General features: G+C 44.6%; 1 protein-coding gene across 1 annotated transcript in view; it reads right to left on the bottom strand.

The window, feature by feature from the left end:
* FAF2 (Fas associated factor family member 2) overlaps positions 1–24,232 on the bottom strand; it is a 34,872-nt gene extending 10,640 nt beyond the window's left edge. Inside the window, exons 1-6 of the mRNA XM_068277041.1 lie at positions 24,085–24,232; positions 6,214–6,282; positions 5,115–5,249; positions 3,873–3,949; positions 3,661–3,799; positions 2,700–2,785 (exon numbers count right to left, since the gene is read on the bottom strand). Of these exons, the coding sequence (XP_068133142.1) occupies positions 2,700–2,785; positions 3,661–3,799; positions 3,873–3,949; positions 5,115–5,249; positions 6,214–6,282; positions 24,085–24,147 (569 nt within the window). The 5' untranslated portion in view covers positions 24,148–24,232. The remainder of the gene's footprint in view (positions 1–2,699; positions 2,786–3,660; positions 3,800–3,872; positions 3,950–5,114; positions 5,250–6,213; positions 6,283–24,084) is intronic.
* Between the last annotated feature and the right edge of the window lie 2,808 nt (positions 24,233–27,040).

The following is a 27,040-nucleotide window of genomic DNA, read 5'->3' as shown; positions in this document are numbered from 1 at the left end:
TTCTTGCTAATTTAAGCTCTGGCTGGCACACAAATTACTCAATGGGTGCCGCTATAGCCGTAATTGGCATTATGGCGGCACCCAAATCAGTGCTGTGCCAAACTTAGCTATCTCAATCAAGAGGAATAAGTTAATCCCCCACTATGGCAAACATTTTTACATTCTGCTACCTGCATAATCATACCGATATTACAGGAAGAATGAAATCCTGACCATATATGGTGTGAAAAATGAAAAAGAAAATGCTGCCTATGAGGACATGGATGCCATCCTCTCCACTAGCACTCTTTATTGACATGCAATTAGCTCCTGGTAGCAGACAGGTCAGAAGTTGTATGCAGAGAAGTAATGGCAATTAGAAATCTTATTAGCAGCTGGAAGAGGCCAAGTAAATTAGGAAATACCTGTTATTGTCAGTAGCCTTGTTACAAGAAAATGATCTGTTGGATATTGAAAAGTAGAATTTCTGTGCATTTTTTGATTAAGTATATGGAGAACTGAATTCTGCTATTACATAAATTAGAGAGGTAGCAGAATTTGAAAATATTTGTGACTGCATTTCTTTCAATACGTTAAAGCAGAACTCCAGGAAACACTAAGTAAAAGTATCCCACTACATATATGAGCTATTCCAAGTCATCTCTGTAAACTTTTCCCCTTTGTGCTACCGAGTGAGCCCGTTTAAATTGACTTTCAGAAGCCATTTTAACGAATCCGACAATAAGTAGTAGTTAATGCCAGGTGTTCTGTCTAGAAATAGAACACCATTATCTTTGTAGCTGTAATTTATCTTATCTGTTTCACTGCTCATGTCCTGAATCATTCAGACTGGTGAGTCTGCCAGCTGGCTAGATAGACTGTTTAAAATGTGTGTGGCTGCTAACGGAAAGACCAAAAGATGTAAATAAAAATATACCAAACACAAAGTCCCGCGACGCTTTATGAAGTTACCCTTTAACCACTAGAGGTTGTTTTCACCTTATGGACTGAGCAGTTGTGAAGCATGTATGGTGTGCACATTAATAGCAGAATATGAATATTGAAGCCCATGAGGCTTTAGATGACATTTGGAGGTCCTGCATATCCAATCAAAGATAAAGCTGGCACCTCCTAAATATAGCTTTATTCATTCATAGAAAAGAAACTGTCCAAAAAGCCTTTCAGGGTTAAATACTTACCTGATCACACGCAATTCATCCAGGCAGGTCATTGCTCCCTCCAGAATTGCATCTGTGCTGCCGAAGCCCGCCCCCAGCTTGGCAGCCGCTGCCTCACTGGAGGCTGCCAAGCTGGGGGCGGGCCCCGGAAACACAGGCGGAGATTCACGAAGAGCTACAGCAGATTTTGGAAACATGGCGGCAACTGCTTTCCTGAGGCGGGAGGATGAGTGTCACCTGGGTCACGATTACATGCTATGACTTTTTATAATGGAGGAAGTATTTAAAGCGGAATATAACCCAGAATTTCTTCTTTGCTCGAATAGATTATTTACAGCATATAATATACTAATGCAATGTGTTTTTTTTTTAGTAAAACAGCATTCAAAGGGTTAAGGTAGCCATAAACTGGTCGATTTGCCAACAGATTCGACCAACAGATAGATCCCTCTCTGATCGAATCTGATCAGAGAGTGATCGTATGGCTACCTTTACTGCAAACAGATTGTGAACCGATTTCAGCCTGAAACCGTTCACAATCTGTTGTGGTGGTGGTGGTAGTGCTGCTGCTGCCGCCGCTCCCCCCCGCCGCATACATTACCTGCTCCGCCGGCGCAACTGCCCCCGGTCACCGCTGCTCCGTCTCCGCTCTGGTCTCCAGGTCCGGCATGCTTTACTTCTTCCTGCCCGGCAGGAAGTTTAAACAGTAGAGCGCCCTCTACTGTTTAAACTTCCTGCCGGGCTAGAAGAAGTGAAGCATGCCAGACCCGGAGACCAGACCAGCGCGGAGACGGAGCAGCGGTGACCGGGGGAGCAGGTAATGTATGCGGGCTCTATTGCGTCGGTCGTCGGGTACTTGAACGCCACTAGCAACGTGCTCCCTACCCGCGGGCGATCGACGGTAATTTTCCGCACGGAGCGATCGACGGGATCGGACGAAATGGATCGAAATTCGGCGTGTTGCGGGAACGATGTGACAGCAGATTCGATCCCAGTGATCGAATCTGCTGTCAATCTGGCGGGAATCGGCCTAGTGTATGGCCAGCTTTACATCACAGGGCTGACTTTCTTCTGCAGGGAGAACCCGCATCCGAACTGCTTATAATCTTATCTTGTGTACACATTCTTTACTTGATACATTTATGTAAACATTCTCTGGCTGTGCTGGGCTTCAGCTGATGAGTGCTGAAGTGAAAAACAGATCAGAAATAACTGCTGGCAGCATTTACAACAGAAAGACAACAGTTATAAATAAAATGCACCAGCAGCTTTCAAAATAAATTAACTGAACTTTGGGAAGTTAATATATGTAAATGAATATTAATACTTGTGCACAAAAGCAAATATGATAATTGTATGGGTTATAAAAAGTAGGAAAACACATTTCTGTTGAAAATGTTGTCAGAGTTTTAAACCGCTTTAAAGTAAGCCTTCCAGCACCTCCACAAAAATGACTGGCACTACAAAAAGTATACTTACTAAATGCTATAGACTTGCTACATTTTATTTCTAAATTACAAAACAGCAATGAATGAAGCCTACCTGCAAAACTCATCAGAGTCCTGATGATCCTCACCGTGCAAGTAAACCAGTAGAAACCGCAGCTCCTGTTTGGCATCATTAAGCGCCTAAAGTAGAGTATACAAAGCATTAAACAGTTAATAACCATATATGTCTATTTTCGGTGCCTAGAGAAGACTAACAGATAAAGTGCATGTGGCCTGAGAAAATAAAAATGCCCACATCAACCCAATGGAGGTCTCAATATTTTCTAATACTTAAAAAGCTGGAATCTGGTTGTTTCATCCAAATAGCAACACAAGCTGCTTCTGTGCATTAGGAGATGAAAAGATACAGCCGCCTTGTTGATGGGCAATGCACACTTTTTAGAGTTTAGAGTTGGATTTTCCATTTCTGAGTCTCTAGGGATGAGCCTTAGAATTAGGAACACTATGCCGAATGCATCAGCACAGAACCTTCACATATGCGGGCAGCAGCAAGAGGGGGGGGGGGCGGCTATCTCTCCCTGGTCACAGTCTCTGGCCTCTGCGTTCCACACTGTGTTACAGCGATCCGATACTTTTTCGTTTATAGCAGGAAAGAGGAAGTATCGGAGAGATGGATCTTAGAAGGTGATTTAAAGGACAACTATCAAAGAAACTGTCATTCTGTAAACCCCACATACCTATAGAGCTATTAGCCAGTAACAATAGAAGGCTTTTCAGAAGTCTCTTATCACAGCCAGTGTGAAGGAAATGTCTTGTGTATTAAGAGCCCTGCTTCATGAGTCAGCATAGATACCAAGACTGTACCATGTAGATAGGTGCCTCGTCCCTGTCATTATTCACTTGGGAAGTGGCACCTATCTACATGGTACAGTCCTGGTACCTGTACTTCTTAGGCAAGTATCTAACTTTTTTTTTTATCATCGCCTTGGAATTCCTTTAAACTTTTGAAAGGTTTCTGCAGACATTCAATTGATAACATCTAATGCAAGTCTCACCTGACTGTAAGTGCCTTGGTAAAACACAGGGTGTGTTCTGCCATACTTCTCTTCAAACATTTGTATAAAGGAGACTATGTCCCCCACAGGGTCAGTAACTCGGCTACGTGGGTCTGGTCGAATGAAACGAAGAGCAAACCTAAAATTGAAAATAAAGAATTTGCGCTCATGTTCCCCCAATAGTGGTCTAAATGGAAATGGAAGCCACTTACCTAAATATATCAAGTAACGTATAGTAGGTTAGGCGGAATGGAAGCATAATCAGGTAGTAACCCCAGCCCAGGAGACCCTAAAAAGAATCAACCATGGAATTATTTTAAATATTTCAGAAGAAAGGCAACATTTATCAAATAAATAACGGATTAGTCAGATGTTTTTCACTTAACCTAAGTGTCAGGCAGAAATGAAAGGTAAAAGGTGACCAGTTATATTCAGGGCTGTGGAGTCGGTACAAAAACCTTCCGACTCCAACTCCTCAGTTTCTGAAACCACGACTCCGACTCCAACTCCGGGTACCCAAAATTGCTCAGACTCCGACTCCTCGACTCTGACTCCTTAGTCTAATACTTAAAGAGAATCTGTATTGTTAAAATCGCACAAAAGTAAACATACCAGTGCGTTAGGGGACATCTCCTATTACCCTCTGACACAATTTTGCCGCTCCTCGCCGCATTAAAAGTGGTTAAAAACAGTTTTAAAAAGTTTGTTTATAAACAAACAAAATGGTCACCAAAACAGGAAGTAGGTTGATGTACAGTATGTCCACACATAGAAAATACAACCATACACAAGCAGGCTGTATACAGCCTTCCTTTTGAATCTCAAGAGATCATTTGTGTGTTTCTTTCCCCCTGTTCTCATGCACTGAAGTTTCAGGCTGCTTGTTTCTTCCTGCAAACAGCTTTGCCCTTGTCTGCAATTCTTCAGTATGTGAAAGCCCAGCCAGCTCACAGGACGATTTATCCAGCTTGTAAAAGATAAGAGAGAAGCTGCTCTAATCCTAAATAATACACAGGCAGTGTGCATAGAGGGGCCTGGAAGGAGGAGTTCATAGCAGAACCACAACACTGAAGAACTTGGCAGCCTTCCAGACACAGGCTGACAAGTCTGACAGGGGAAAGATACATTGATTTATTACAGAGACAGTGATAGTATAAAGTGCTGCAGTAAGCCAGAACACATTAGAATAGCTTTTTGAACTTGTAGGATGATAAAAAACAGGATGCAATTTTTGTTACGGAGTCTCTTTAACAGGGCTGTGGATTTTGTACAAAAATCATGCAACTCCGACTCCCGACTCCTCAGTTTCTGAAACCACAACTCCAACTCCGACTCCGGGTGCTCAAAATTGCCCCGACTCCGACTCCTCGACTCCAACTCCACAGCCCTGGTTGAAATAAGCAGACAACTTTTATTTCTCATACTTTTGGAGGTAGTAAGTTGCCACTACTCACCCGTGGTTGTGGCCGAGACACCACATAACTGTATACTCGGTGGTCAGCTGTATTAACTTGCAGTGGCCGGTTGGGTGTGGTGTTAAAGACACTGGGGACTCCCTCCTGTTCATTCAATCTGTCCTGGACAGCAGCCTAAAAAAGCAAATATAGCAAGGTTCATATCACCAAAGTCTCCTCTGCCCAGTTTACAGCAAGTCTGTCCTCTGATTTCAAAACGTCAAGATGACCACTTAAGTTACAATAGGCACCAGGAACTCTCTGCATACTTCATCTTCCTGACTGCCCCAATGGCCCTCCAATCCAGAGAACCCAGTTGACAAGTAGTACAATCCAGTAACTAAGTCAGCTCACCTTCACTTTTATCAGTTCAGTTCTGTCTCGGGGGCAGGTTGGGTGGTGTCTAGTCGTCATTCTTCATTTGACCAACTTTGTGAGGGGGAGCTTATGCTGTCTCGCTGCCACTTCCAGCCTCATTAAAAATAGTTAGAGTCTGAGCCAGGTAAGAAGTTGTAGTAGTAAAAGAGAAAAAGGGGAGCACCATCTGGCTGCTTACTTGAACCTTTTTTATTGGAAATCCACAAGGTTGAGGTTGCCCACATTGCCAATATAACCTTGTGACAAGGAACAGGTTCAGTAGGCTGCGTAACCAAAATTCATCGAGACTGTCCAAATGTGACTCACCATGTGATTTCCTCCACCCAACGTGACTTACCCTGCCTCCCCCCCATAGCACCCAGCGTGATGGCCACCCCACCCCCAGTGGTCTTTTGACCACCCAGTAGCACCCAGCGTGACCCTCCTTTCTCACCCAGTGTGACTTTACCTCCCCACCTGGCTACTTTTGCATTGCACCTGACTGGAAAATATTCCTGGTGAGAACACTGCAGCATGTGCAGGGAAACTGGAGCAGCAGTGGAGCACTTGCTCAGAAGAAGCAATGATGTTTCAGCTAATAAAAAAAAAAAAAAAAAATCTGAATAGCTGCTCTGAGCAACAATTCTGCTTTTGCGTCTGAGTCTGTTTTCTTTGCACTTGTCTTTGTAAACCAGCTCATCTGTTTTTAGCACATTACTATAAAATAAAAGTATAACAGTACCTCAATATTCCAGTTGTGTTGTTGTAGGGTTTGGCGGCATTGGTCCATTGAGTCTATTCCTGTTAAGTCCTGAAAGAAGAAAGATGGGGAAAATGCTGAATCTTATTTACTTTCCACCTACAAACAAATCCATGGTAAATGTCAAATGCCTTTTCTGCATGGGTTTCACAACGATTCATGCCAGTTATCTAGGGCAATAAAAATCTTTCTTGACTACACATCATTTGGAATCATCTCAGGTGAGAATCTAGCATTTTATCAGATGTCCCACAGGGGCACTTGCTTCCTAATCAACAATCCGTTAAAAAGGATCTGGCACTATTGTAGTTCTATGGCAGTTTCCACAGGGGAGAATCTACTGACCATGCCCCGCCTCCATTAGAACCAAACAGGAAGCACACCAAATAGCTAAGCAGCATGTCTGTGAAAATTATCACCAATCACTTTGGGCAACAGTACATAGCCTAAGCTCTGCTCTGACATTAGGAATCCTGTAAACAGTGCTCTTGACTCCTCCCTACGATAGAAATAGATAGATGATAGACAGATAGATACAAATACACCACACTATGCTTCCAGAGGTTTTAAGAATGTATGTGTAGTTTCAATGATTTCTTGTTCTAAAGAAAGGCGTTTTCCTCCCAAATAACCTATTTGATGTTTGTTTCATCTGTTTCATGTATGCCTTTGCCAAGTGTGTGGAGTCAGTACAAAAATCATCTGAATCCGTTTAAGAAACCACCAACTCCAATTCCAAGTACCCAAAATTGTTCCGACTCCTTGACTCAGACTTCTTAGTCTAACTCTTATCAGGACTGTGGACTTTGACTCCGACTCCACAGCCCTGTGTCCAATAAAGGAGCTAGTAGAGTCTTGGCATTTTCCCAGCCCTTGTTAAGCAATGTTCCCCCATCATTCACAAGGCCAGGTCTATTCCATGATGCAAATAGCCAGCGTTTGACATTATTTAGCATAAGACAATCATTTATCCAACCAGGACCTAGATTTTTATTTTTTTTAAAGGACGACATGCTTGCTTTTAATTGTGATGAAACAGATAAGTCACTTAACTGTACATTTTATGGCTAACATTACATTAGTACATTTTATGGCTAACTGCACCCTAATGTACTGCAGCACAGTACTTTACGTGGGAGACAGAGTAAACTTCCCAACTAAGTTAAATTTCATTAAGACACTGGCTAGGAGGATGCAAAGCAACCCTTGTGAAAAGTGAGTTCCATGAAAACGTTCCTTCCTTATTTCAGAATAAATCTGTAAAAAAATATTGCTGCGCAAACACAGAGCAAACTGTATGCTAACTAAGTAAATGTCTCTATTGTGTGAAGGTGACAGGTGCATTCAAAGGCGCCTGGCAGCTGTCACATGGCTTCTGTAGACTAAAACTGAACAGCTTTTTGTATTCAAATCATTCAGCATCAACATCTCTTGCTGTTCTGTTACTATGCTCCACCTTTAAGAGTAAAAGTGAATATTTCACAGAGTGAGGGCTGGTTCACACGGGCGTCTGCTGAGCTTTTGCTTGGCATTGCGTTCAAACGCCAGCGTTTAAAAGCTAGCTTTTGAAAGCTTTTGAAAAGCGTTCAAGGCTAGCAGTTCTGGTCTCTGCTATTGTTTCCTCGCGTTTACTGCCTCTGAAAGCAGCATGTTGCTTTTGAGACTAGACGCAACGCTGGGATCTACTGCCAGGCTTTCATGAAAGCCTGCAAAAGCCAGCTCTAAACGCTCCCATTCACTTGCATGGGATGGCAGTAGACCCCAAAAAACGCTGCGTCTGAAACGCTGCGTTAAACGCCACAAAAACGCCCGTCTGAACCAGCCCTGAGATGGGTTTTACAGAGTACCTTGTTAAAGAGAACCTGAGGTGAACCTAAAGAAAATTAGGTACTTACCTATCCTCCTGGAGACTACTTCAAATGAGTCCCTGTCTGGGACTCATTTGAACATCTTGACTGCGGTTCTCTACACACAATGGCACAAGAATGACCGTGCCTATGCAGTTAACCGAAAGCGCTTGTCCATGAGCCTGTGGCGCAGTACGGTCCTGCTTATGCACAAAGAGGAGCATGGCCACGTAACATACCCGGGGTCGCGAGTAGATCCAAAGTGCCGAAGACCTAGTAGGATGAGTTACTTCAAACTGACATGGCAAGGGAACAATGGGATAGACCTAGGACCCATTGTTCAAACCTTAAGTGAATTTTTCAGTTCAAATTTGCTTTAAAGAGAACCCGAGGTGGGTTTGAAGAATATTATCTGCATACAGAGGCTGGATCTGCCTATACAGCCCAGCCTCTGTTGCTATCCCAAACCCCCCTAAGGTCCCCCTGCACTCTGCAATCCCTCATAAATCACAGCCACGCTGCTGACAAACAGCTTGTCAGAGCTGGCTGTGTTTATCTCTATAGTGTCAGTCTGCTGCTCTCCCCGCCTCCTGCAGAACTCCAGTCCCCACCTGCATCCCTTCCCTCCCTGCTGATTGGAGGGAAGGGACAGGGGCAGGAGCTATGCAGGAGGCGGGGGAGCAGCTGAGACTGACACTACAGATGTAAACACAGCCTTACAGCACGGATGTGATTTATGAGGGACTGCAGAGTGCAGGGGGACCTTAGTGGGGTTTGGGATAGCAACAGAGGCTGGGCTGTATAGGCAGATCCAGCCTCTGTATGCAGATAACATTCTTTAAACACACCTCGGGTTCTCTTTAAGAAGGGACACTTATATTTATCTAAATCTTAAACGGTGCAAGCTCTGGGCCTGGTATGCTGATATTGGTGGAGTGTTCTATCTAGGAGCTTTTAGCTGGGCACTATGCCTGGGTCTCCAACACACTCCACTCCCAGCTCTACCTCTTCCGCCTTCCCACTCTGCCTGCCTTAATTGCAATAGAGTTCTCAGTGACTGAACAGCAGGTTTTGGTGGCAGGACAAACAGCAAGTAAACCCACATGCACCATGTGACCAGGAAGACGGAACAATCTGGTATGGCAAAGAGCAGTCCCATCCCAACCCCTTACCTCTCAAACAGGACAGAAACATATATGTAGAACACTGTACCAAGTCTTGGAATAAGGAGCTAAGACTTCATTAGCTACATATTTGTGCCAACAAGTCACTGACTCAGTAAATGCTAAAGTAAAGGCCCATACACACGTCGGATTTCCGCGAACGACGGGTCGTTTTGAACGTCCCGTTGTTCGCCCGCTAAATCGGGCGTGTGTACAGACTATCGTTCGTTTGATAAGAGTGGGTTTGAGCGATCCGCCCGGCGGATCGCTCAAACTCACTCTTATCAAACGAACGATAGTCTGTACACACGCCCGATTTAGCGGGCGAACTACGGGACGTTCAAACGACCCGTCGTTCGTGGAAATCCGACGTGTGTATGGGCCTTAAGGATCAAGTCATCTATTTCAGCCAGTAGTAGCTCACCATGGATTATCCCTAGGGGGCATGCATGTTCTTCCTAGCATTAGTGAATTAAATCCAGAAACAACGGAAATTTGAGCCATAGTACTTGCAGACGATGGAGACAGATGCCTGTTGTAAATTATGTTATTTATAATTTATCACTAGCCACAGTGCATAAGGTCTAATTGGTTAAATGACATGTTATTTCCCGAGAAAAGATGGAACAATTCTTTCTAACATTTCAAGAAAAGAAAAAACAGAACTGTGTGTTCTATCAGTCTTTCTATATGTGCGCAGATCACCTGAACCTACCCACTTCCAGCAAGAGATTAAAATCAAACATACACTAATCAGTTTAAGTTCCATTAACAGCCAATTTTTGCCCCATTAATGGAATCTGTGAAGGTATACTGAGGCTTTAGCACATCCAGTGGTGTAAAAAAACATGTATGAAGTTTTATTCAAACTTTCTCCATGACAGTGTTTTCAATAGCAGAGATGCTCAGTTTAGCGTTCAACATTTTAAAGTACATTAAAAATAGGAAAACCGTATAAAAAATTAATCAGATAAATATGAGGGGATATTTGCTTCCTAGAGTTCTCCTTTAAGCTCCTACCGTTTGTGACAACACTGTTTTCAACCGAACTGTTTGGAAACGTGGCAACTGCTGTATTGAGTCAAATTTGTATCGTTTTGTTTGCAGTACTGTATATATTTTAAGCAGAAACATGAAATATTGCAATATCACAGGGTTTATTTTGGTGTTTTACTTGCACCTCCGCCTGGTAATAAAACAACAATTTAAGATTACAGGTCCAAAGTACCTAGCCTTGATGATCATTAACCTCCTTGGCGGTTCAATTTTTCCGCCAAGGAGGCTGCATTGCACTTTTTTTTAATTTTTTTTTTGTTTTTGTTTCATGTAGCTACCTGAGTGGTAGCTACATAAAACACCACTAGAGGGCGCATGTGTCCCTCTAGTCCGATCGCCGCCGGCAACAAAAGTAAACAGGAGATTGCGTATAGAACGCGATCTCCTGTTTGGCTTCTCCTGACGCCATGGCTACGATCGGAATGACGTCATGGACGTCAGCCGACATCTGATCCAGCCCTTTGCGCTGCCCGGGACTGATTGGTCCGGGCTGCGCAGGGCTCTGGCGGGGGCCTCTTCCGCCGCTGCGTGCGGACGATCGCCGCAGAGCGGCGGCGATCGAGCTGGACGCGCAGCTAGCAAAGTGCTAGCTGCGCGTACAGCACTTTACAGAACAGAAATCGCCCCACCAGGGGCTGAGATATCCTCCGCGGCGGCTTACCCCGAGCTCAGCTCGGGGTTACCGCTAAGGAGGTTAAGGCCCAACTAAACCTTGGCACAATTATTATTATTATTGATTTACAAAAGTGCTATTATATTTCATGGTGCTGTGCAAAGTAAGAAACAAACATGGGGTACATAATAAGACAATGTAATACACCAATACACAAAATACAGAATTGGTACAAAATTCAGAAACTAGTACAAAATACTGAACTAGAAATTACAGCAACAAAAGTAACCTCATGGATAAAATTTATAGCAAATTCCAAGACACAAAAGAGAGCCCTGCCCTTGCAATCCTACAATCTAAAGGAATAGGAGGGGGACAAGAGGTGGGTACAATATTCATACCTCGAGGCACTGTGTTTTTAGGTCATCTAGTAAGAAGTACAACTTGGCCAGATGTCCAAGGGGTAATGGCCTAAGGTACAGCGTATTCTTGTCAGAAAAACAAGTTTACTTTCTTAAAACAAAAAGTTTTAGCAATAATTCCGGTTGGAGTGAGCTCCAAGATGTCTCCCAGTGCATTACTGCTGAAATATGCAAATTATCCATTGTTGTCCCTGTAAGCTAGCCACACCTCCAGATCCACTGGCATACAAGAATGTATCAGCTTGTTAAATAAAAAGTGCTACAATAATCCAACATGCACACAGACTGTTTTGGATTGGTTGATCCTCATCAATGCATGGCATGGATTAATGTGGCTCTATGGGGTAGGACTTGAAACATCCAGAGTACCCAGCAAGCTCAAAGTGAACCAGAACGCCTAGGAGTGTGTAAGGGGCTATGATGGACCAAAAAACCCTCTTACTAAAATGCTATGGAAAACAGAAATGTGCTTTCTTAAAACAGAGTATTTGCAATAATTCAGGTTGAAATGAAAAAGTGAGTTTTGAGGAAGTGTTTAAAGATATCAAAGGTTGGAGAGTGATGGATGTGTTGTGGAAGAAAATTCCAGAGGAAGGGTGAAGAACGTGAGAAATCGTGCACATATGAATATACTGTATACGTACATAAATACGTGTAGATGATTCTAGAGGAGGAAGGTTGTGTGCAGATCTGAGATTTCGGATGAGTTGGTATCCGGAAACTAGTGAGCAGTTGTACAGTGGAGACAGATTGTGAAGAGCTTTGTAAGTTAGGTTAAGAGTTTGAAATGGATCCTCTGGTTAATTGGCCTGGTGACAGTGGACGGTGTTTCTGGTGGCAAAAATTGCATCAAAAGGCAAATGCAGCCATTGTACAAATGTACCCGATATGGAGATCACATGATATCTCCCTAAAATTTAAACTCAAAATATTCCAGAGCAACATGAAGGCAGTCCTCCGGTATAGCTGTAAAACATGGAAAGTGACAAAAGAGATAACAAGCCTTCAAACCTTTGTAAATCGTTGTCTCAGAAGAAAACCAAGTATCCCAGAACTGACGGAGGTGTTTGCATTTTATTTATTCCGTTGTATGACAAATGTCACAGCACCATCCTTTTTGATTAGTGCCCCCTGCGGTCCCCGTTCTACTCGAATATGTGTGAGGAGGAAGTGGCAGTTTCCCTCCTCAGAATGCCCCCTCCTTCCCTGACCAAGCTACTTAAACCGCTCCTTCTGCATTATTTATTAAAAGCCGGTTAAAAAAATAAGCCGCATAAGTTACTTACTCCAGGTTCCCATTGCTGCCTCTTCCATCCTGTCCCCTCTCCCGTTCCGTCACCGTGTCCTCTCATATATGCTGGCATCTTCACAGCAATGGCGCTGACCCGGAAGTTCTTCTGGCGTACTACCGGGTCACTGCCATTACTGTGAAGATGCCATCATTTACAAAAGGCTACCGCGGTGGAACAGAAAAACTGACAGGACGGAAGAGGCGGTGATGGGAACACTGAGTAGGTGAGTTTCGCTGTGTTTTTTTTTTTAACAGGATTTTAAAATACAGATCAGGAGTCAATACCTTAAATTTACAGATCAAATGCAGAAAGTGGGGGTGGATTGGTTATAATCTTCATAAGTCCAACGCCATTGAGAAAGAAACCTTAAAAAAGGAACTTCAACCTAAACAAACAAACATACGGTCATTAAGTTACATTAGTTATGTTAATTAAAATAGATAGGTAATATAATCGCTTATTCACCCTGTTTTAAAAGAACAGGCAAATGTTTGTGATTTCATGAGGGCAGCCATCTTTTTGGTTGAAATGAGGTGACAGGGAGCATGAGAGACAGTTCCAACTGTCCTGTGTACTGATCACCCCTTCCAGTTGCTAAGCAAGGAGATCATCAGAAATCTCATGCTTTGCACAGCATCAGGGGAAAAATGTCCAGGCAGGTTTCTTTGAAGGGGTGGAGCTTAGCTTCTGTGCAGCTAAAAATGACGCTTTGGTAAGAAAAACAAAGTTCTGATGCTGTGAAACTGTTAAAGAAACACCAAGCCTTTTCATTGCTGCTGAGTAGATTTTTAGTCTGGAGGTTCACTTTAAGGTGGAATCCCCAAGGTAGAAGTGTAGAGGAAGAAATAAAGAACGCAAGGACATCATGGACCAAGATAGGCAAGATCAGTCAGGACAGGAAACCGTGAAAAACATTTATTGAGGCCCTATGCTCCAGTAGAAGACATAGGAAGTGAATGGCTAAAGTGCTGGAAGAAGAGGAGAAGCAAATGACAAAGAATAAAATGCCTTCTGTACAGCAGCTTCTATCCAATCTATACAAGTCCTGCATCAATATCACTGGGATACACAGGTATCCTATTGTTCTTCCAATCAGCCATTTCCATCTTGCTACTAAAGATGGCCATGCATGTATAGATTGCCAATGAATGTGGAAAACAGATCAATACCTCTCTGATTTTCTCTGATTGGAATTGTTCGATACAGTGCAATGCTATGGGCAGTCTTATCTACCTCCACTCTCCTGTTGTGTCCAATTGACCAAAATGTTCTGTCCAGTTTTACTGAAGTTTTGATTGATTTTTGCCATGAGTTGATCAAAATTACGATAAATGCAGCTTGTTGCACAATAGATTTCCCAGTACATTTGGGTAAGTAGCAGCCCCCAAAGGGAAGTGATTGCTCACTGCCCCCCTAAAAGCCTTCATCATTTATAAACCTCCCTTTGGGGGAGCGCCGTTTGATAGGGTTTGTTGAGATAAGCAGCACCCAGGTGCTCAGTTTACTTTAACAATTCTTCTGTGAGCAGTTTGGTAGGAATGTCTTAATGATACATGCCAAGATTGTATGGCTAGCTTTATAGACAAAGCTGGATGCTGCAGATTGTCTGGAGATGTCTGGCTTATATACTCAGCATATAAGAGGCTTAAAAGCTGAAATGAAAGTGGACCTAAACAGTAATTAAATAAGTGGTTCAGAGTGTCTTTTTATATGTGCTCTGAACCTCACCCAACCTCAAGTTATATTATAGAGAGAGTGCAGGTGAGTATTCCAGTGCAAATAATACTTGCTTTGAAGGCATTTCTCACAAGAGATAATTTACATATAGGAGTGGTGGTTTAGTGATTTGAGGTTTTAAGGCTCGCTCGAAGTCTAGATCCGTCCGGCGGATCGTTCAGAAACAGCCTTATCAGTCTGCTGACAGACTGTACACACGCTGTACTGTCTGCTGAAAACCGGGAGGTGCCGACGGACCCTTCGTTGGCTGCAGTCAGGCGTGTGTACGAGCCTTTACTGAGTGGTCCTATTGGTTGAGAACACAGAAGCTCCAGATCAGGTCCTCCTGCCTGGGATGCAATCGCATTGGCCGCTCGAGGGGTTTACTTGATTGGTAGATCAGTGTTCCATGATACTGAAAGGACAACTGAAGTGAGAAGAATATGGAGGCTGCCATATTTAAACAATACCAGTTGCCTGGCTGTCCTGCTGATCTCTGGTTGCAGTAGTGTCTGAATAACTCCAGAAACAAGCATGCGGCTAATCTTGTCAGATCTGACAATGTCAGAAACACCTGATCTAAATATACTTGGCCGGGCCACGCATAGCAGAAGTCCCCACCTGGCTCAGTCAGAATCTTCTTTACCGGAGCTGACTGTGGGGGAACAGACTGGATGCACACCAAGGAAGCCAATGCAATACAGGGGCCTGGAGGAAGTCCCAAGTAAGTATAAATCCTTGTATTTGATTCATCTCAGGTACATGTTTAAGTACTACCTTTGGATTTTATATTGGACAGTTTTTATATACAGCTGTGCCTGCTGCAGCTGTACACCAACCATTATAGATTTAAAGAGAACCCGAGGTGGCTTTGTATAACGTTAGTGGGGCACAGAGGCTGGTTGGGCACACTAACACCAGCCTCTGTTGCCCCATTGTGTGTGTCAAAGACCCCCCTGCTCGCCGCTATACCCCCGCAATGCTGGCGACACGCAGCGTGTCGCCAGCACAATGTTTACCCTAGCGCTGTCTGTCAGCGCCGCTCCGCCGCCTCCTCCGCATCGCCGCTACCCGCCCTCGTCCCTTCCCTCACGCTGATTGGAGGGAAGGGACGAGGGCGGGTAGCGGCGATGCGGAGGAGGCGGGGGAGCGGCGCTGACAGACAGCGCTAGGGTAAACATTGTGCTGGCGACGCGCTGCGTGTCGCCAGCACTGCGGGGAGGATAGCGGCGAGCAGGGGGGTCTTTGACACACACAATGGGGCAACAGAGGCTGGTGTTAGTGTGCCCAACCAGCCTCTGTGCCCCACTAACGTTATACAAAGCCACCTCGGGTTCTCTTTAAGACCACTGTTTTTTTTATTTCCTGTTACTGGAGTTGAGATCTTAAAACTGCCCTTACATACTTCAGGTGAACTACAAAGCCTTACCTTCTGAAGTAGACACTGTTTGCAGTGTCGTTATTTGTTCTTTCTGTGATTGAACTACCCAGAAGCTGAATCCAGAAATGGCAAAAAGAAAGTTGTACTGCAGTTGCATGCAAATTTGGACGACAAAGCAAATATTTGTCTACCACTTTGCTTCTATACACTGTACATATTCACTTTAGGTTATTTAGGTTTTAAACCACAAAACGGACGGAAGCACAAATATCTGAAATTAAATCTCTTGTGTTCCTCCAATAACTCGTCTAAAGGTGCCCATACACTGAGCCGATTAGTGGCCGATTGAAATTGATCACAAATCGATTGACCAATCGATCGATTTTGCGGCCGATTTCGATCGATCTGACATGCTGGAAAATCTAGGTCGATCTGTTGGGATGGCTTATTATTTTATATTGGCTCTAATGGAAATCTGATGGCAAAAATAAGGTCATCAGATCGATTTTCAATAGATTTCATACTGAAATCTATTGGAAATCTGTTCCTAGTAAAAAATGTTCCATAACACATCAGATAGATCAGAAATCTATCTGATGATCTATCTGCTGCTAATCTAACGAGTGTATGGCCACCTTAAGGCTGCCATACACTGGTCGATTGCCACCAGATCGACCGATAGATCCCTCTCTGATCGAATCTGACCAGAGAGGGATCTATCGGCTGAACAAAACACAATAGACCTGAATAGGTAAATTTAACACACGATAACTTCACTTTTAACATACCATTAAAACCCTTTACAGGTTGCTAACTAACATCAATGGATGGACTGTTACTATGATGTAAGGGACTGGAAATAGATATACATGAGGAGAATCACTGTCATTCCCTAAACATCATAAGTATTCATAAACAAACACAACCCTACACCAAAAGACTCAACATGTTTCACTTCCTTAATTGGAAGCTTCATCAAGTGAAAGTGCCTAGTGCAATAGTGCAACAATACAGAATATAAATAGTCAATTCATTAGTATAGCGTATAGGTCATTATCAGCAGCCAAACCATACCTATCAGCTGCCCATACACTGCACACAGATTTTTAATAGATTTCAGCATGTAATCGATTCACAACCTGTGTAGCTGCTGCCGCCTCTGCCTGCCTCGCCTCCCCCATTTGGGACCCCCCGACCAACAGCAATGATATTACCTGTCCACAATGTCTACAAATGCAGTTCAGCGCACATCCTTCTATGTATATAAAATATGACACAAAAGTCCCAGTTCAAATGTCCATATATTGGTGCTGCAGGTTCTTATCAATCCACCACCAGATAACACCAGTATTGAGCGCACTCACCAGATTCAATTTGACCACTATTAGACTGGTCAAAAGAGCGCAAGCCTCCAGGTTACCCCAGTGCCTCAGGCCCTGGTCCCATTAGTGTCCAGCATGCTTCAAATTCATTTGCTCAGATTGCTTTCCATGTACCTCAAACAAGAGCCTCTCATAGCGTAATACAGTTAAAAACCTTTAAGACTTTATTAAAAATATGCACTCACATGTCACCATAGTATTGAGGGCACAGAGTTTTTGTTACGGGCTCTCCCCCGTTGCCAAGCTGGGCTAGATGATAAACCTCCGTTACAGCGTTTCCTGGCCGCCGCTACCTAGTTCCTGGTGCGTCCACTTCCCCGCTCGCTCGACTAGTTTCGTCACTCCCTCGTGACTCATCAGGAGCATGGGGATTGGACGCTATACCATGATATTTAAATGAGCCAGTCTCCTATGGGGCGCCACTCTCTAAGCTTTTATTACCTGTCCGCCAGCACGAGTCCTCAGGTCCATGCTGTCCCTTTCTTTGCCTGGCCGCCTTCTTCATTTTCTCTTCACTTCCTGTTCCGAGCAGAAGTTCAAACAGAGGGCGCTGTACTGTTTGAACTTCCCCTTCTCAAAGGACGAGACAGGAAGTGAAGAGGAGCTGGAGACGAAGGCCAGCCAGAGAAAGGGACAGCACGGCCCCGGGGACTCGTGCCAGCGGACAGGCTACAGCATTGCTGCTTTGGTCGCCACCAAATCGATCGCCGCTAACAACATGCTCCTGACCCGCCGGCGATCAAGAAAAATTTTCCGCCTGGACAGATCGTCTGAGTTGATCCATTTCAGATGGAAATCGGTTGATCGGTCAACATTTGCGTTGACAATTTCGCAGCAGATTCTACCACAGCGATCCAATCTGCTGTATATAGGCATGAAATAGACGTAGTGAACTGGAATTTGCACAGTTCACACATTTTTTTGCTCATCATCACCAGTGATCTAGAAGTTCGGCGTATAATAAATCCAATTCAATGATATTGAAAGGGGACCTCTGTACATGGCTTATCAGATTCAGGACTAATGCTAGTCATACATTTAGGCTGCTTCCACACAGGGACGTTACAGGCGCACGTTATGCAGCCTGTAACGCTCCCCAACTCACAGCAATACAAAGTCAATGGGGCTGTTCACACACTGCCCACGTTGCGTTACATGTAACGCTGCACGTTCTTCAGAACGTGTAGCATACTATAGCATTCCAGCGGCTTAAGCCGCGTTAGACTGTTTGCACATGCTCAGTGTTGGGGCGGAGAGGAGGCGGGGAGAGGCCGCTACGTAGCCGCGCACATGGCTACTCAATATGCACTGCACTGGTGGCCGCTGATTGGCTGGCGGTACCACGTGATGCGGAGTGTTTCACTCCGCAATAAGTGGTCCCGCCGGCCAATCAGCGCCACTCTCACTGCCCTAATGCGGAAAGAGCCGCTTCACGCGGCTCACTCAACGTCCTCTACCAACACCGGCAGGCGTTGCGTTAGGGGACGTTATGCGACCATAATGTCCACTATAACGCAACGTCCCGGTGTGTAACTAGCCTTAAGGTAGTCATACATCTAGCAATTTTGCATCTACTGATTAACTGAAACTTTATTTGGCGATCAACTACAGTGTGGTTGATTGGAAGTCAATCAACTAGTTGCCCACACACTAAAAGCAATATCCTATGCGATTTAACAACCTAATCAATTTGAACAATGAATTAAAAAAAAAATTGGAGAGAAAATAAACCAGCTTTTGGAAAGGGAAGAAATAGAAGCACATGAAGAGAAGGGAGGTATAGGGAGGGGGGGGGAAATATTATATTTGGATTTCAATTCAGCTAATTCACTTATTGTTTAAATGGAATTGTTCCAACATAGGCCTTAAATGAAATGTACCCGGTACTTGTAATAATGAAAATTATGATTTGTTATTGTTAAAATGAATCTAAGTGGCATTTATATGCTAAAAACCATAATAAAAATATTTAAAGAAAAAGAAAATTGATACCAACTCCTTTACGGTCGACATCTTCCATCCTGCTTGATCAATAAATTGATGCAATTCACCCAATCGACTGAACCACAGCACTGCACTATTTGATGCAATGTTACACTATAGTCTATCGATTGTCTGCCGCTCCTGCCCTGTAGTGTTGTTCGGATCTTTGATCCGAATCTCTTTTGTGAGTCGAATCATCCGAATCAAAATGAGTGAGTCGGATTGCAAAAGGGGTGTGGCCAGGAGCGACACGCCCCCCTCTCAGCGGGCAGCGGGGTCCTGGAAGCAGAGCAGAGATGGATCGCTCTGTTGAAGGGGAGCCAGGGACAGGTAGATGAGAGAGAGGGGACATGGGTGCCACTGCCATATGTGTGTAGAGCACACATACTGGCTATAATGTGCTGCTCATTATAGGCTGTCTGTTTCGTAGTGCTGCATAGTGAACAAATTGGAAGCTTTTGGCTCAGCTCAGCACAGCTCAGTAACTTTGCAGGCACTGTGATTGCAGGGCAATATGATCCTCCTGCACTGCTCTAAACAGCTGCACTTCACTTCTGGGAATACTTTGGGGAATGCTTTCTTTCACTGTGCGACGTTTGCTTTCAAAGTATACAGATGAACATATAGGTGAAATATATGTAAAGCATATGACTTCAGCATGTGGGTATTGTGTGCAAACAAACATTTCTGCTCTCTGCTCGTCCCTCCTCCCTTCTCTGTCCACTCCCTACCCATCTTCTCCCCTTCTCTGTGTGTCAACCCCCCTCCCCTTCTCTGTCCACCGCAGGGAAAGTCCTGTCCTGCTAGTCATTTCACCCCCGAATGCCTCCATAGTAAAATGATCCGAGATTCAGATTAAAGATCCAGATCTTTTCAATGATCCGATTCGAATCATCCGGATCATTGAAAAGATCCGAACTTCGCATCTCTACTGCCCTGCCCACAATTGACCTAGATTTTTTGTCCTGTCCAATCAATTTTTGGTCAGAATCGATTGACAAACATTTCAAGGAATAGATTCCCATCCGATTCTATTAGAGTGATCGAATCTGCAGGGATTCGAATGAGAAAATAAATGTGTATAAGCACCTTAACTAGCAGCGTACGAGATGAATTGGCACGGTAGACTTGGGCGCAGGATACAGCCGGTGTATGGCTGATCCTGATGCTGCACAAGTTTCCGGCCGTGTTAAATACTATTCCCCCTTTAGGCCACCATGGACGGTGGGGAATGCAATCGCTGGAAGCCGAATTATTGTGTTTTATAAGTAACTTCAGCTCAGTCTTCTGGCGGCGCCGAAGTTACTCCCTGTGCTCTGCTATAGCCGTAATTCCTATTATGGCCTATGGTGGCGCCAGCTGCGCCCAAGTCTCCTGCGCTGGATTCACTGTGTTCATAACTAGCAGATTACCAGTAACAGATTACCAGTTATTAACCAGCAACTCTTCTTTTTATAACTTACAAATACATAAACCACTAAAAACAACCAACAACATCAAATACTACTACAGAAAATAGCAGATGGTGATTACAAAATGAAATCCAATTGGTGGCAGAAGGGAAGTAAATTCAACCATTCCAAAATGTTTTACTTTATTTTACACATTTATACGGCAATTAAACATTTCCTACAGTACAGAGAACAATGAAGTAAAAACATTTCTGAATGTCATTAAATATGCCCACAATCCAGTGTCCCTATCATAAAATCGCTCTTTGTATTACAGTAGCAGTAGGGTATTGTACCGTGTTAGCCATCAAGTTCACTTATAGAAAGCGTTAAAAAGACCCAGCCAAGTAGTTTACTACATGAGAACATGTCATATGCTGTATTGTGTATTAATACAGCAAATGGCCGGGACCTAAAGACTGAGTTTACTATAGCCAGAGGTTTACTACAGTATATCAGTTTTCTATAGCAAGACCCTACTGTATATGTCCAGCGCTTGTCTAGTTTAGGGGACCCAGCAGGAAACAGTTCTCATATCACAGCACCCTCTATATTGGTGGCTGGGTAGTGTAATGGTTAAGGGCTCACACCTCTGACATACAAGATCTGGGTTATAATCTTGGCTCTTCCTGTTCAGTAAGCAATCAACTATTCAGTAAGGGGTCTTTGGGCAAGACTCCCTAACACTGCTACTGCCTATAGAGCGCATCCTAGTGGCTCCAGCTCTGGTGCTTTGAGTCCGCCAGGAGAAAAGCGCAATATAAATGTTATTTGTCTTGTCTCTTTATAGCACAAAAGAGTTGTGATTGGCTGAATAGTGTGGACAGTTTGTTACAATCTATCTGTAACCGAGCAGTTGGAGAGAGTGCCAGCCACCCAATCACATTATCAGAATTTCCCTATGAGGTTTCCTGCTGGGTCCCCTAAAGTAGACTAGCACTATGTCCTTCCTGAGTTAAGGTGCCAATACACTTATAGATTTTTCCAGTCAAATCCTAACAGATTTGATCACTGTGATTGAATCTGCAAGAAATCTAATGCTGGGAATACACGGGTCAACCCGGCGGCTCGATTAGCCGCCGCATCGATTCCTGCTCGTCCCCGCGGGCGCTTGCTTATCTTCCGCTTGATTCCCCGCTATTGTCCAACCGTGGGGAATCTATCCAGCGGGTCATCAGACCTGTCGGATATTATCAATCGAGCCATCAGCGGCTCGATTGATAAGGCTGCCTCGACCCCATGTATGCCCAGCATAAGTCTCAACACATCAGATTGATCCTAATTTTGATAGCTATGGTTGAGATGAGCCTGCATGAACAGTTCTCCAATCACAGGAACATCTACAACTTGAAGAAGTGTTCTAATTGGCCAAATAGTGTGGATGTAAAAATTATCTGAAACCTAGTTCAAGAGGGTGCTGTCCACCTAATCGCACAAACAGAATTTTCCTATGGACTTTCGTGCTGGCTCACCTCAACCATACTAGCGCCCAATTTTCAGCAAAAATCTGTTGCAATTAACAATCTAACCAGGGCTGTGCAATGCTGCAGTTCAAGATTTGATATATATTGGATATCTATGGGTAGTATAATCTGAATAATCTAGGCCCTGGATACATGAAAGATATGTTACAGCTGTGTAGCAATCCCCGCATTCTCAGATCCACAGGTTCTAATAATCTAGTCATACCCAGAGTCCACTTAGAAACTTTTGGTCCCAGAGCCTTCTGTCATGCTGCCCCTACGTTTTGGAACTCCTTACCTCAACAGATCAGGACAGCCCCATCCCTGGACGTGTTTAAATCCAGACTGAAAACCCACCTGTTCAGTTTGGCATTTGCAGAAATATAACTTTTGTTGTGTGAATACTTCATCCTACTAATTACTGAATCTGAGAGAGCCTAAGCGCTTTGAGTCCTATGGGAGAAAAGCGCTATAGAAATGTTATTGTATTGTATTGTATTGTATAGTATGTGGAAAATAATAGCTCCCTCTCTTATTAAATAGAGATCATCATTATTATTATTATTTATATAACGCCGACATCTTACACAGCGCTGTACAGAGTATATTGTCTTGTCACTTAACTGTCCCTCAGAGGGGCTCACAATCTAATCCCTACCATAGTCATATGTGTGTGTATGTATGTATGTATGTATGTATGTATGTATGTATGTATGTATGTATGTATCGAGTAGTGCAGTGGTCCTCAAACTACAGCCCGTGGTCCGAATGCAGCCCTCCCCAGGCTTTTACACTGGCCCTGAAACATAAAATGTATAACTTATAGATGTGCCCACTGCACCTTTTAATATATTGATGGACCACATATAGAATAGCAGTGCAGGCACTACCCATACTGTAGAAGCCAGCGAGCAGTAATTTTCTGGCTTTCAAGCCAATTCTGAATCAGGTGACACTGCTGTCCAACTGGATGACAGGTTGTCATCTGGGTAGGCTTCACTGTTTGGTGCACAAAGACGTTCTTTGGGCGCCGCTTGACTGAATGGCTGCTGCTGGGAGTTCTCCTGCAGGCATGATGGGGGAGGGAATCAATACCTACATTCAATACCTACCCCCCGCAGTCTGAAGTATGTTGACCCGGCCCTTGTCCGGAAACGTTTGGGGATCCCTGGTGTAGTGTATAAATTATAGTCTAGGGCCAATTTTAGGGGAGGGAGGCCAATTAACTTATTTGTATGTTTTTGGGATGTGGGAGAAAACCGGAGTGCCCGGAAGAAACTCACGCAGACACGGGGAGAACATACAAATTCCTTGCAGATGTTGACCTGGCTGGGATCCGAACCGGGGACCCAGCACTGCATGTGAGAGCACTAACCACTACACCACCATCCTGACCCAAAGGGATCTATCTTTTTGCCACACTGAGTGGCAATCTATAAATGTATGGGCAAATTTACCAGGTCAAATCTACAAATTATGAAAAAAGTACTTAAAAAGTTTTCCACCATCACCTGTACTTTAAATCTAATCCATTAATGAGACCATAGTGTCTCCTGGCACTTTTTGGAGAGTTTTCTATATGGCACTGCTAGCTACAGTATGTTGACATGTTCAATCATTGCCACTCATAACAGGTATGTGCGATGCTATCAGCAATTACCTATATATTATTATTAGTTTTATCACGATGCAATCATAATACCCCTTTGGCCAGTGCAGTACAGTTATAATGATGAGTCAGTCCCTAACTGTTGGGTAACAGTCCACAGAACATGATACCCTTTGGTTTGGCAGCCTACAATGGGGCATCTGGGACTGGGTCTTATTTCACAGGAGGCCCACTGACACAGTGCTAGTGAGGATCAGCCATCTCTTAGCATCTGCCCCCTCAGGACCCCCTGACCCGACTCCCTCACTTCTATCCAATCACAATGCAGGAAAGCTGGGCTCATCTATCCTACAACTCATCCAGCAAAAAAAAAAACTGCCAGGCTCCATAGACAACAGGCCGAAGCATATTGCCTGATCCGCGGCCCGGCCTCCCCGCCTCTAACAGCAGCCCCGCTATCCACACCGCCTCCCACCTGGAACTGCAGCAGTTTTTCGGTCTGCTCCTGGCTCAGCTCCCGCTCCTCCGGCGCCGCCATCTTCCCTCTCCGCCTTCTGACCCGTCACTCCCATCAGCCGGAAATGACGAGGCCCATTCGTGGACTCGGAGGGGACTTGGTTCCGGTGGCCATCTTAATCCGGTGCCTAGCAACCGACTTGCTCCTGTCATTTCTGTGAGAGGCTGGGCGATGGGTGATCTCTGCTGGCAGCCGGGATCCGTGCTACGATATGAGGGAGGGACTTCTTAGCCATAGCAGCGGCCCACTAGTGCAATGGGGATTGGCCTCTCGGGACTATAATGCATATTTTTGTATTTTCAGCCACCCTCATAGGTCGGACATAAGTAGCCCACTGTTATTTGTAATAGGTCCTTCTGCAGCCAAAATATTTTTTGTTCAAATGTTGTCAGGTGACCTGGAACAGCCGGGCTGACCTGAACTGGGAGGGATATGGAGGCTGCAATATTTATTTCCTTATAAACCATTTCAGTTGCCTGGCAGTCCTGCTGATCTCTTTGGCAGTAGTAATACTTTCTGCATTAGTGTTACAGACTAACCAGCAAGCTTATGGTGAACCAGAAGCCCCTTCTGTTATAAGAAGGCAAACTTTTGTTCTGTAGTACTCACCAGTAGTGATGTAGCGAACGGTTCCCGAACCGTTCGCCGGCGAACATCTCTGAATACATGGGGCTTTTACTACTTCCGGGTCGCACTGACCCGGAGTAGTACGCCTGCGCTGCCCGGCGAAGCGCGTCCTAGATCGCGCTCCTGTTGCCGGGCACTCTGCGCATGTGCGTGACGTCATGAACGAGGAGCGCGATCTAGGACGCGCTTCGCCGGGCAGCGCAGGCGTACTACTCCGGGTCAGTGCGACCCGGAAGTAGTAAAAGCCCCAGAGATGTTCGCCGAGCTAACAGTTCGCAACATCTCTACTCACCAGATCGGGGACACTTTGGCGCAGTTGGTGAGCTTAAGCTCGTTAAAGTGTAACCAAGAGCCCCTGTCACTGTTTTCCTGTTGTGTGCTGCAGCCCCTCTGTATGTTATATATATTTCTTGTGGGGATTGGGGTCTCCACTGCTGCGTGCATGCTTTGCAAAAAAATTGCATAATGGCTATCATTCATAAAGCATTTCCGCATGCGGAAATGCTTAAAACAGCTGACTTTACCGAACACTCGGCAAAGTCAGCATTCATAAAGGCTCTTTCCGCATGAAAAATGACACTACCGAGCAGAGTGATAAAGCACCGCCTTGTGCGGTGATTATCGGAACAAATGTAGCAAAATGTTAATTCATTAAGATCACCAAGCGGTGTGAGGTCGGGAAGTACCGCTCACTCTGATGTGGCGATACCAATGAATGGAGTGAAGAGATACACAGACCTCCCAGGCAGCTGCAGCAGAGCGGAACACGGGAGAAATGTATCAACTCGGCAGCTTCCGTGTCTCCGCAACCCTACCGCCTGCCTAGTTCGGGGAATCTCCGCACTGCTACCGCACATGGATACATTTTTATGAATGCCCACCCAGAAGTCTAAAATACCGGCAGCGGTGTTTTCCCGCATTGATTCCCCTTACCGACAGCTCCTTTATGAATGATAGCCTAAAAGTTGGTTTGTGCTGCTCACCCCTTGATATTTGATTATAATTTTCCCCCTGTGAGCCTGCATAACCACGCCCACCTCTAGCATAGTTAAGCATATAAATGAGTGGATTGCACATGTTCAGAGAGTTCATTTGGTAGCTAGTGGAAGTTGAGGTGTTTTTAATTTCCTTTTCTCCCATTTAGTTAAATCTTGGGTTTTTGGATTAGTTCCCACTAGACTGCTGATAAAAACTAGCATTGCATGGTTAGAGTAGGACTCACCAGATTGGGGACACTTTGGCGCAGTTGGTGAGCTTAACCTCCTGGCCGATAATCCCGAGCTGAGCTCGGGGTACGTCGCGCAGGAGGAGTTCTCAGGCCCTGGTGGGCCGATTTGCATAATTTTTTTTGTTACACGCAGTTAGCACTTTGCTAGCTGCGTGTAACTTCCGCTTGCCGCCGATCCGCTGCCGTGCCGCGCAGTCCCCTCCCCCCTCCGAAACCCCTTGTGCAGCCTGGCCAATCAGTGCCAGGCAGCGCTGAGGGGTGGATCGGGACTCCCTCTGACGTCACAACGTCCATGACGTCGGTGACATCATCCCGCCCGGTTGCTATGGCGACCGGGGAAGCCCAGCAGGAAATCCTGTTCTGAACGGGATTTCCTGCTTACTCTGATCGCCGAAGGCGATTGGAGTGGGTGGGGGGATGCCGCTGCGCAGCGGCTATCATGTAGCGAGCCCAGGGCTCGCTACATGATTTAAAAAAAAAAAAAAAAAGTGCTGCGCCCCCTCCTGGGCGATCTAATTGTATCGCCCAGAGGGTTAAGCGCGTTAAAGCGTAACCAAGAGCCCCTGTCACTGTTTTTCTGTTGTGTGCTGCAGCCCCTCTGTATGTTACTAGTCTGTTTTTAAAGCAGACCCAAACCAAACATTTTTTTAATTAAAAATATTTAGTTGCACCACTCTGACACATACAAAGATAAATAAACACTCCTTCAAACCTATGCCAGATACCATCTACTCCACCAGTTTGCCGGAAAAATCCCGGCAATTTGAAAGGAAGGGAGGGGTTCCTCCAATAAATGTAAAATATTTTATATTTGTCATCATGCAGCTGAAAAAAGGCTGCTATTTATTATTATAATTTAGAAAATAGATTTTATTTCTGAAATCTTGTATTTTTAATTTGGGTCCACTTTAAGTAGCGCTGCTCATTTCCTTGCTATGTACTACTTGGTCAGCTGCTCCCACTTAACAGCCATGCTTTTGGTGTATATGCAGAGCTTCTGTTTGGGTTCAAGGTGCGTTTGTAGTTCCTGGGGGGGCTCAGCGCATCTCTGATTGGAGG

Source organism: Hyperolius riggenbachi, chromosome 3, assembly GCF_040937935.1.
Source record: "Hyperolius riggenbachi isolate aHypRig1 chromosome 3, aHypRig1.pri, whole genome shotgun sequence".
Lineage (NCBI taxonomy): Eukaryota > Metazoa > Chordata > Amphibia > Anura > Hyperoliidae > Hyperolius > Hyperolius riggenbachi.
Note: the sequence above shows the minus strand (reverse complement) of the source record. Positions and strands in the feature narration are given on the sequence as shown.